This window comes from Octopus bimaculoides, chromosome 4 (assembly GCF_001194135.2).
Source record: "Octopus bimaculoides isolate UCB-OBI-ISO-001 chromosome 4, ASM119413v2, whole genome shotgun sequence".
NCBI classification, from domain to species: Eukaryota; Metazoa; Mollusca; class Cephalopoda; order Octopoda; family Octopodidae; genus Octopus; species Octopus bimaculoides.
In genome coordinates this window covers 86,602,701-86,614,861 of record NC_068984.1, presented here as the reverse complement: position 1 = coordinate 86,614,861, position 12,161 = coordinate 86,602,701, and the positions used below count along the sequence as shown (strand labels likewise).

At 35.2% G+C, this 12,161-nt stretch overlaps 1 protein-coding gene across 3 annotated transcripts in view; it reads right to left on the bottom strand.

The window, feature by feature from the left end:
- Positions 1–2,479: 2,479 nt before the first annotated feature.
- LOC106870217 (inosine triphosphate pyrophosphatase) overlaps positions 2,480–12,161 on the bottom strand; it is a 12,418-nt gene continuing 2,736 nt past the window's right edge. For all 3 annotated transcript variants that reach the window (XM_014916221.2, XM_052967189.1, XM_014916222.2), the window contains 3 exons: positions 9,276–9,365; positions 3,601–3,793; positions 2,480–2,779 (listed from right to left, as the gene is read on the bottom strand). In XM_014916221.2, the coding sequence (XP_014771707.1) occupies positions 2,487–2,779; positions 3,601–3,793; positions 9,276–9,365 (576 nt within the window). In that variant the 3' untranslated portion in view covers positions 2,480–2,486. The remainder of the gene's footprint in view (positions 2,780–3,600; positions 3,794–9,275; positions 9,366–12,161) is intronic.

Sequence of the window (12,161 nt, the reverse complement as noted above, 5' to 3'; positions counted from 1 at the left end):
TATATATATATATATATATATATATGATAGGCTTCTTTCAGTTTTTATCTACCAAATACACTCACAAAGCTGTGTTCACTCCAGAGTTATAGTAATTGTAGGTGCCACAGTGGGATTGAAACTGAAAACATGCAGTTGGGAAGCAAACTTCTTATCACACAGCCTTGAATATACTTTCCTATAACTTTTATATAAAAATAACTATCCAACTTTTTGTTTAGAGCCTGTAAATTTTTTGAGCATGAATTTGTTGGTCAGTACTAGTTTTCACTTAAATACATTTTGCCCATTTGTACTGTTTTACATCCATTTTTCCATGCTGGAATGGGCTGGACAAGGACTTATAGAGGTAGTATTTTATGACCAGATGTCATTCCCATTGCAACTCTTACCTGTTTTTTCAACTGAGAGATTTTTCCTGTTCCACTTTCTTTGAAAGCACAAACCAACAAAATGTGCTGTTTATAGGGAATGTAAACATGACATAGCCGTTTTTCTGTATAGTGCCATGCTAAGCTGTGGAATGTAAAAATCCATGCACACACACATCTTTTCTTTTACTTGTTTCAGTCATTAGACTTCAATCATGCTGGGGCCCCACCTTGAAGAATTTTTAGCCAAATGAATCAACCCCAATACTTATTTTTCTTTCTTTAAACCTGGTACTTATTCTATTGGTTTCTTTTGCTGAACTGCTAAGTTATGGAGACATAAGCATTCCAGCAACAGCTGTCAAGTGGTGGTAGGAAGAACAAACACAGATACAAAGATATATATATATACATATATATATATATATATATATATATATATATATATGATGAACCTCTTTCAGTTTTTGTCTACCAAATTCACTCATAAGGCTTTGGTCAGTTCAAAGCTATAGCAGAAGACAATTACCGAAGGTGCCATGCAGTGGGACTGAACTCAGAGCCATGTGGTTTGGAAGCAAGTTTCTTACCACATGACCATATGCATATGTGCTATCAATAAAATGAAAAATGCTAGTGGATATCTTCAGTTTCTTTCCACATACCATCTCTTACTCTCTCATCTTATCACTCTAGCTTTCTTGTTCCACTTGAGACATATGCACAAGGTTGCTGCTGCTTCATGCTCGTTTGATGGGACTAGGGTGATCCCAGAAGTGTCATCATGTGTGGAGCAAACAAGGTCTACTAGTGCTCCTCATTGCTGGTGGTTCTGTGCCAGCCCCTCTAGTGAAATCCCTGTCTCCTCCATGTGATATGGGTAAAAAATATAGGTATGGCTGCGCGGTAAGAAACTTGCTTCCCAACCAATGTGGTCTTGAGTTCAGTCCCACTGCTGACCAAAGCATTGTGAATGGATTTGGTAGAAAAAACCTGAAAGAATTCCATCATATATGTGTGTGTGTGTGTGTGTGTATATGTGTGTGTGTATATGTATATATGTATGCATGCATGCATGTATGTATGTATGTATATGTGTGTGTGTATCTGTGCACGTCCTCACTACTTGACAATTGGTTTGTTTACATGCCTAAGATATAAGTACCAGGGTTGAAAATAGGTACTGGGGTCAATTAGTTCTATGAAACCCATCAAGGTAGTACTCTATCATGGCCTTAGCTAAAAGATTGCATTCTGCAGCTTGTTTAGAGTATTCAGCATTCTAGATGGATAGTTTTCACTATAGCTGAGGTGTCATGTCTCTCTATACTGCTGCTATAAACTTCAAATGATTACCTGATATTTTATAATTTTTTAATCCCACTGAACTCATTCTTTTATTCATTTACTTGTTTCAGTCATTTGACTGTGGCCATGCTGGAGCACTGCTTTGAAAGGATTTTTAGTCAAATGAATCAATCTCAGGACTTATTTTTTAAGCCTAGTACTTATTCTATCGATCTCTTTTGCTGAACTACTAAGTTACAGAGATGTTAACACACCAACACCAGTTGTCAAGTGGTGATGGGGGACAGACATAAAGACATACACACAGAGGCTTCTTTCAATTTCCGTCTACCAAATCCACTCACAAGGCTTTGGTCAGCCTGGGCTACAGCAGAAGACATTAGCCAAAAGTGCCACACAGTGGGACTGAACCTAAGACCATGTGATAGGGAAGCAAGCTTCTTACCACACTGCCATGCCTGTGCCTATATGCTGATATTTTTTTTTTGTTTTAATTAATTTCATGGTAAGTACTCTTGTTAATTACAAGATATCTTATTTTCTTTCTTACAATGAGTTCACTTTATGACAATATGTTCAATATGAAGAAACTCAACATACACAAAGCTTACCAAGCTGATGATGGTAAAGCTACACATGCTTATACACAAACACACACTATCTTTATTTAGTTATTGATGTTTCTACTTGAAATAATGGAATTTAAGGATTCATTTTAAAAACTAGCTAGCAAAAAGATATATATAAAAAAAATTCTTAAAATTTTATTTTCTTTGTAAAAAATATTTAATAAGAATTGATTTATATTTACTTCAAAGTTTTATTCATAAAATGCTCTTTAAATGCCATTACTGCTTTCCCACGATGTGATAGGCTGTTTTTTAATTCTTTGGGCATTTCAGCATATGTCTGATCAAAGCCGTCGGGTTGGAAACAAGGATCCCATCCAAAATCGTTTGGTCCACTAGGTTCCACAATTTTTCCATCTGTTTGACCTTTGAACAACAAAACTGGGGTTTCTAGATTGCCAGTGGAGAAAGCAAGTGTACATAGAGCATATGCACTTTTGTCTTCAAATCCATGCAGGAGGTGGTGTAAACCTGAGATAAACAGATCAAAATGATGCAGGCATTTCATTAATATAACCATGGAAAAATATACTTAATTCATGCAATGTCATTTTTATGAATATTTTTTAGGTTACATAAAAATGATATGTAAGACATATTTTCTATAACATGTGGTAGGAACCAGAAAGCAAAAGACTTTTTGAAGCCATTCTTCTCTCCATTATTTCTAGATGTCTAAAGTACATAGTTGTGGAGAAAACATGGTAATGATCTACAAGACGAAAAGAGGCCTAAATAAATATCATTCCATATATAACTAAACTTTATCATGTTTTTTGTTGATGTTGTTATTAAATCAAACCTGATCATGGAGACCCATGATCAAATGTGTGCTGACAATAACCATCTAGTGTTTTATATGTTTAAGATTACATTGTCCAATCTTCAAGATGGTAAGGTGGGGATTTGGGAGAAATTTGACTGTTAAACTAGCAGGTCAAGTGAGCATATAGAAGCTCATTGGCTAGATCTTAATTTTTGTGGCTTTATGTGCTTTATTGCAAGCAATTCTTAAAGTGTGTTAACTACCAACAGCAATTTCTTTGCATCTGTACATAAATATGGAACCACAATAATAGATGCAAAGAAATTTTTTGATATTTAACACTTTTCAAGAATTACCTATGTACATATGTATGTGCATACAGTTGACTTTTACATGAAAATCTTCAACTGTCTTTTTATTTTTATACATCAAATTAAACAGCTTAAAAGACAAAGATAATATTACCTTAATGATTACATCACCAAAGCATCTTTATCAAATCCAAATATTTCAATAAAAATCTTACCTTCTGGCTTCAATTTATCTAAAAACCATTTTATGTATGGTCCTGGCAGTCCACCAAGAGCATTAAAGCAAAGAGAGGTATCTTCTACAACAACTGGACCTTTGACAATTTTAGCAGCTTCAAGACATTTGGCACGTGAAATATCATCACTTTCTCCTTGGTATTCAGGAATGTCAATATTTTCATTAATTAACTAATGAAAATAACAATTAAATTTATTTAACATTTTAGTCAGTAAAGTTTTCATTTTTCAAAAATATTAATATCATTTAACTTCATTTTTGTATCTGGTTTGCAAGATTCTTTATGTGAATTCATGTGTTGAAACAAATTTTGTTGTCTGAGGAGAGTCATACTGCCTTAATATCTTACACACTTACCAGTTCAATTTCCACTCATTATTTATATTTTTTCTTCCAAAATTTTCATTGCTTTTGCAACCTTGTCAAAGATAAAAATATAAATAATGAGTGGAAATTGAACCAGTGAGTATGTTAGATATTAAGGCAGCATAACTCTCCAGACACAACAAAATATCTTTTAATATAACAAAAAATTAAGAAATCAGCTTGCTATATCGATTTGTGTATAATGCAAGTGTATATAATCATGTATACTCTGTAAACCTAATTATGAGCAATGAAATCCCAAGAAAACTATCTTCAGTGTTTAGTATACATTAACCTTTCTTAGGAAAAAAAGGAGAGTTTTGTTGTTAGATTTATTATACAGTGTAATGACAAAATTTTAATATTATTTTTTGTCTTTTGGCAGTAAGTGTTAATTCCTATTTGCTTCTATCTTGGAATCAATAGAAATTACTACTATTCCCTTCAAAATTTTTCTTTTGTGACCTGGACATCACTATTTTGAAACTGACCTATTTTCCATTACATTTCAGGCAGATTCAGTACTGAGTTGCTGAAACAGAATTTTCTAGAACTTTTGAGAAATTTCTAAAAGTTTTAATAATTTCAAGAATGTTCTGACAATATAGATGGCAGAATAACTACAAGAATTGCAAGCTCAACAGTTCGGTGGAGAGAAGTTTGAGGAAAGCAATCTCTGAAGGAAATATTAGCCATTTTTCATACTTTCTAGGGGTAAGCAAATAGGAAATAACAATTGCTACCCAAGGGCAAAAATGTGTTACACAGTTGTATAAAATATGTTGGAAAAGTTTATGCAACCTAAACAAAACAAAAAGTAAATTCGAAACAACCTTTGAACTGTATTGGTGCAGGCTATAAACATTCATCTACTGAAAAGTTAACATTGTGGAAATTACATGATCACTATCAATGCACTACTGGTTACAATGCACTTTCAACTCTTTCTTAATTGTGCCATACTTTTCCATCTTGTCTCAAATCACTTAACTAAATTGTCTTCCAATCATTGCAGAAGCCTTCTTAGTGGCCTTTTCCAATCTCTTGGATAGCACCTGGCAACTGCACGGGTTCACCTGTTGTCTGTGAATCTTGAAGCGTCTGGCCCAGTTGAACATGTGCTTTTGGTATTCTGCCATTACAACATTCACTCTGCTCCATTCTCAAATGATCTCATTTCCAAAATGCTCCAATAATGATATTCCTCATATGGATCTTTTCATGGCCCTTTGCGTCATAACCAATGAGTGTTCTTCCTTCTTTGAAGTAGCTTGTGTCTCACTTGCGTGTAAAAGTACATGTAGGATGGTGCTGTTGAAGAGTTTGGCATGTATGGTCTTGCCCAGCTTTGTTTCAAGCACATTCTTTACTGAAGTAAATGCCTTCTATCCTGCCCATATTCTCTTTGAGATTTCAACATCCATGTCTCATTGCATATTCACTGTGTGCCCTAAATAGATATACTCCTTTACCTCCAAGATTACATTGCTTCCCACTACTGTTCAATCTTGTGCTATGTTTTTGGACTGCATGTTTATTGCTTCCATGCTGTTCATTTTAAGGCCTACCACTGAGCTATGGGTGTCTAGCTCTACCAGCATGATCTGCAGCTGATTTGTGGTTTCAGCGACGAGTATAATCTCATCTGTTAGTAGCTCACTGTTGATGTTCACACCACCTGTCCAGTCAATGTCTCTGACAACCACTTCTAGACATGTAGGGAAGAATTTTGGAGAGATGGTATCTCCTTGTTTGACACCCTTTCCAATCAGAACTCTTATTGGTGGCAATAGCAGAGCTGTATCTGTGGTGCATCCAGAGTTTGCATCCCTAAGCAGTTTAGTGTAATGCATCCCAACACCTTGCATTTTCAAAGATTTCAACACTACATTTATCTCAAACTATCAAAGGCCTTTCCATAGTAAGAGAAAGCAATGCACAGAGGCAGCTTGTATTCATTTATTCATTCCATAAACTGTTTTAGAGTGAGTATGTGATCCATCATGCTGTAGTGAGATGGGGAAAGCAGAAGGTGCAAGATTAACAGGTGGTATAGGGTTTGTTGTAAGCAAAGAATGGGCTTCAAAAATCATATCCTACCAATTGTTTTCTTCATGCATGAGTGCTGAAATGTATCTCTCAGGAAATACCATTCTGCCTGATGATCATCCAGACCTAAGCTCCCACAAATGTCAGCAAAGATAATTTAGTAGAAAAATTCTTCCAAGATCTCGAGAAAGTGCTAGCTTACAAATCTACTTACATTGTAGTGATGGGAGATTTCAACATGAAAGTTGGAATGGGATGGCAGGGAGAGTAACGTGTTGGAAAGTTTGGATCAAGAGAGAGAAACAAAAGAGGAGAATGTTTGGTTACTATGGCAGAGGGAAGACAACTTTACATTGGGATCAACTTATTCAGAAAGCAATCTGGAAGGACATGGACCTGGATATCCCCTGAAATTTACCACATCCTGGTCAACAAACAGCACATACTGCAAGACATTTTGGTGATAGTGCCATTCAACACAGGCAGTGGTCACTGCTTACTATGAGTGAGGATAGTGATCAACAAAATCAGAGAGAAGAATGTTCTGCACATCTCAATGAAGAATCACTGTGTCAAGGCCTTTGATGTGATGCAGTTTCAGGATGCTATCAAGAGAGAAGTTTGGGGGTCAACTTGAAGAGTTTGGTGAGGACTACTATCTACTGGTCTAGAAAATCAAAAGTTGAGGTAGAACTGGAAAGTAAGGATCCAGCAGGATCTTGACAGAAGAATCTTAGAGGAGATGAAGAAAATGCAAGAGAAATGGAAACTATGAAGAGGAACATAAAAGATTACTTTGAGTATTTTGTTCTCTGCAAAACAATCAATTATAAATTGAAGAAGCTAAAAGCTGATGCAAACTGAAGAGGAAAAGAAAAGTCTAAAAAGATGCAGGAGAGAGGACACTCTATAGGTTCAGGTGATGGCATTTAACAACAAGGATGGGCTCATGGTAACAGACAAAAGGGATATGGAAGAGACATGCAAAACCTTCTACATTGGCCTTTCCATAGTCAGAAAAAGCAATGCACAGAGGCAGCTTGTATTCATTTATTCATTCCATAAACTGTTTTAGAGTGAGTATGTGATCCATCATGCTGTAGTGAGATGGGGAAAGCAGAAGGTGCAAGATTAACAGGTGGTATAGGATTTGTTGTAAGCAAAGTGTGATCCTCTACCATTACAAATCTTGGAAGAAATGCCACCTATTCTGGTCAAGTTGATAAAAGCAGACAAAACTCCTGAAAAAGATGGTATAACAACAGACGGTGTGGAAGTAAAGAGCTATGGAAAATCCTTGTTCTACACTTCAACTACTATCTGAAGAAGGGTAAAATACCCTCACTGTGGAAAGAGTTGAATACCATCTTGATTCATAAGAGTAATGAAGAAGATTTTAGAAACTACAGACCCATATGCCTCTTATCTCACCTTTATAAGCTGTTTACAAAAGTCAAAGTCTCCAGTCTATCAAAACATCTCAATGACCAGCAGCTGAGGGAGCAAGCAAGAAGTGCAATCACTGGTATACATATTAAAAATGGCTGACAGGTTCCTTGTTTCTCATTGGTTCAAATAGAACATGTGGAAAATGATGAAACACTTAACCCTTTGCTTGTCCAAAGCATTTTCATAAATTTGTCCTAAACTTGTCTATGCTTGTGTACAAACTTCTAGTTAGCTCTTGCTTCATACATTCATGAGTAATATAAAGCTTTCCTTTCATGAATCCCAAGTTACTCTGGTAGTTTAAAAAAATTGAGAATGTGGATCATATATGATGCATGGACATTGGGGAAATGTGTCCTGTGTGTCACATGTGATTCACAGGACAGACAAAGGGTTAACATTTCACTTGTTGAATAAAGAATTGCCACATTACTATATAAGAAGAAATGTGTAAAAACCATTGTCACTCTCGAACATTACATGTAATTGATCATCATACTCAAATGCAGTCTTGTATGCTAAGGAAAATGGGAACTAGGTAGTTGGTTGTCACTGTGGATGTTTTGAGTCGAATATCTGACTTTGATGCAAAACCAAATCCAAACTTGAATCCATGTCACAATCAAAGAAGGCAAACAGAAGGAAATCTGCAACATCTCTGAAGCTGGAAGAACTGTCTGACTAACTGAAGGCTGGCAAAACAGTTGTCATTTGAGTCAGGAGAACACTAACCTACACCTCAAAGCACTAGAAAGAAGATAGTAAAAATGCCTGGCAACTTCATAGCCAGTGCTGGATGGAGCTAGTGCATTGTGGTTAACATCACCCTGAAACAGCAGGCAGAATTTGAAGACAAGTTGCAAGAATTGGCAGAGTTACATAACATGAATTTTCCGTAGTTACAGTTGTCGACCTTCAGTACAGAAAGTAAACACTTTCATAATGGAGAAAGATATCCAACTTTATGACTTTGCACCCAGAACATTCTGTAAAGGTAGGAAGGGCATCCAACCATAGAAACCAGGCCAAATCAGATTGGAACCTGGTGCAGCTCTCCTGCTTGCCAGCTCTGGTCAAACTGTCCAATCCATGCCAGCATGGAAAACAGACATTAGATTGTGATGATTATATATATGAATGAAAACATAAAACGTAAAATAATTTAACTGGCAATTGGCATGAAATGAACTAGTTTGCTTCCCAATCACATAGTTTCAGGCTCAGCCTCATTGCATGGTACCTTGGGCAAGTGTCTTGCTGCTATGGCCCCAAACTGACCAAACATTTGTGAATGAATTTGATAGATGGAAACTGAAAGAAATTTGTCTTGTATGCTGATAGTTGTAAATGAGTGTTATCACAATACAAGTGGTGTACTGTGTTCCCAGTGTTCTGCGATAATATGCCTGGCCATTGGAAAATACTACCTTGCTTTGAAACAGGTGAGGGTTGACAACAAGGGCATTCAGCCATAGAGAAACTACCCCAATGAATTCCGTCCAACCCATGCAAGTATAGAAAACTGGGCATTAAAACGATGATGATAAATTTCATATGTCTCAGTTCGTTTTGGATATAATCAAGAATTTGGATGATTTAGTAGTTCAATAACTTATTCATTATTATGCTGACATGTAGAATATAACAAAAGCTTTTTGACATAAAATTATGACAAGAGGTAATAGTTTAAAGATGAACACATTAAAAAGTTTGAGTTTTGAATAAACGGGACAAGAATCAGTCCCAGGAGTGTTTGTATCAAAAAAGTCTATGTAAAGAAATACATACTTTATAGGGAAAGTTTTTGCCAAGAATTTGAATAAATTCTTTTAATTTATTAGCATTCCCTGTCACAAATGTAATGGTTGTCATGTTTACCTGAAAGAGGAAAAACAACAAAATTAATCTCATAGCTATGATAAATTGTTTCTCATCTCTAACACAACAGATTTATAATATCTTAATTTTATTAAACATAGCAAAATTAGTAGGGGAGGTGGTGATATGGAAGTGATTTGGTTGCAGTTTCTTACTGGTTGAGTAAATACATAAAGGCTTCCTTATTGGCTTGTTTTATGATCATGAAGGCTAATACAAATATTTTGCTCATTTATCTTAGCATAGAGACAAGTTTGAAGTATGTTTCTCACTGTCTGACAAACAGTATTAGTTTTATTACTCTGTTCTAAGTGCATTATAATCTCATTCCTTGTCTGCTATCCTAAACTTTATTGACACTAATGAAGTAATTGTGTTTGCATGAAGACTGCTCACTAAAAATCTCTCCACTTTAATTCCAATACCAGAAACAATCTACATCTCTTCTCATTGCACCATGTGAACAATGTAAATAGGGATGTTTCTGGACTGACTGACCCCTCTAACATGCTATCTGGCATGATAACTTCTCTGATGCTAGAGTCATGAAAAAATGTACTCATTACACACTGCAAAGTGGCTGGTAATAGCAAGGGCATCCGGCTGTTGAAATATATAAGTGAGATGCAATTCTCTGATTTTCTTAGGTATGAATAAGTGCTGGCTCCAACTGTAGTGGTCCATTTAGCTCATACCAGCTTGAAAAGCATATGTAAAGCAGTGATGTTGACAATTATTTAAATGTGCACAGCATATTTGTATTACCAAGTAGTTTTTCTAGTAAGCTCATTTAAGAAAAATAAGTAACATAAAAGAATTAAAAAAACTGAAATATCATTATTATAAGGAATAAAATATACAATTGGAGATATATATTTATCAAAAACTGGTGGGCAAGTAAGTAATTAGATATAAAAGTTAATAAGTAATAGAGATTATATTTAGAGTCATATTTTGTAGGTAAATACAGTTGATCTTCACTAATCAAGAATATTTAGTAACTGATGAGTTGCAGATCAAAGACAAACCTCCATTAAAGAAATTAGACAACCTTTATGTCTATTCATTATTAAGACACAATATCATCAATTATAATTGATGATATAGAGTATTAATGTAAAGTTTTATTTAAATATCACAAATAAATAAAAGAGCTTAATAGTTATATATAATTACAAGATTTCAAGTATAAATATGAATAATTATCCATAAGGTTTAACAAAATAGCAAAACAATTTTACATGTGTACTGAAGTAAGAGAAAGTAGAATGATGCTTAAAATACAAAATAAACATTTTAATCAAAGTTTGTAGGTGTATCAACATGATACCTAGAGAAGGATGGCAAAAGTGAATAATCAATACTAGACAGATCAGTTTGCTGAATAGCCTTACTGCAATAAAGAATATCATGTAAGAAGACATTAAATTAAGTATGTTGGTGTAGGACCTTGCACCAGAAAAAAGAATGAAAGAAGTGTAGAATGGAACAGAGAGAAACAAATGAAGCATAAAATGAATGTTAGAAGGGGAAATCAAGATAAAGTATGCTCTAGGTACTTTGGATTTTCTACAATTTTACTTTGACAATCAATGACATAATTTTTGGTACTGATATAAATTCAGTTTTCCAATGCTGCAATTACATTTGTACAGATCAATACAAAAGAGATGGATATAGTGAACAAAATAGTTTTAGATATAAAAAGCTTGAGCTAAGAGCAAGATGGTCACAGATGAAGGGCCTTTGAAATGTAAATCTTATAAACACAAAGAATATTGTTAAATTCCTTGTTAATAGTAACAAAAATTTTGCAGAGTAAATTTATTGTTTAGTTACAAAACAAAGCTTCTATACAGTCATTCAACCTGCTAGAAAGAGGTGCCAAGTCTCTTTCAAATCACATCCTACATTCATCATCGTCGTTTAACGTCCGCTTTCCATGCTAGCATGGGTTGGACGATTTGACTGAGGACTGGTGAAACCAGATGGCTACACCAGGTTCCAATCTGATTTGGCAGAGTTTCTACAGCTGGATGTCCTTCCTAACACAACCACTCCGAGAGTGTAGTGGGTGCTTTTACGTGCCACTGGCACGAAGACCAGTCAGGCAGTACTGGGAACAATCTCGCTCGAATGTCTTTACACGTGCCATCCGGCACAAGTGCCAGGAAGGCGATGCTGGGCACAGGTGCCATTGACGGTTTGGTTATGATATCTTTATGGTACTGTACCTAAGAAAATTACGGGATGATCATGGTCAGGATGCTTTTAATGACAGATCTGTTTGATCAGAGTTGACCTGAGAACTGTCCAACACAACCGCATAAAGATACAAAAGTTCTTACAAAACAATTGTAAAATAGTTAACTGATCCCTATGAAATATCTTAAGTCATTGAGTCCTAAAAAAAATTTGTTAAATATATTTCCTTAATTTATTTGTTTTTAATGGAGTAGACCAAAACAGCCTCTGGTGTTCCCTGCTTGCAAACAAAGATCAGAATTTTTTCCCTCTAAGCCAGGAGTTCTCAAAAAATTTTTTTTTTTTACCCCTTTGATTACTATTTTATTCTAATGGACCCCCCATAACCATTTGATGTTTAAAAACTAGTTTTATAGAAACTTCTTTCAAAACTCCTATTTTGTTTCACATATTGTGTAGGCTGAACTGTGTGAAACGTTAGAAAAAGAAACCAAGCTGTTACTTGCAATACATACCAATAGCAATTTTTTTGGGGGGGGGCTCTTAAAATGGTATTGTAGATCCCCAATTTACTATTTTGTTGCATGGACT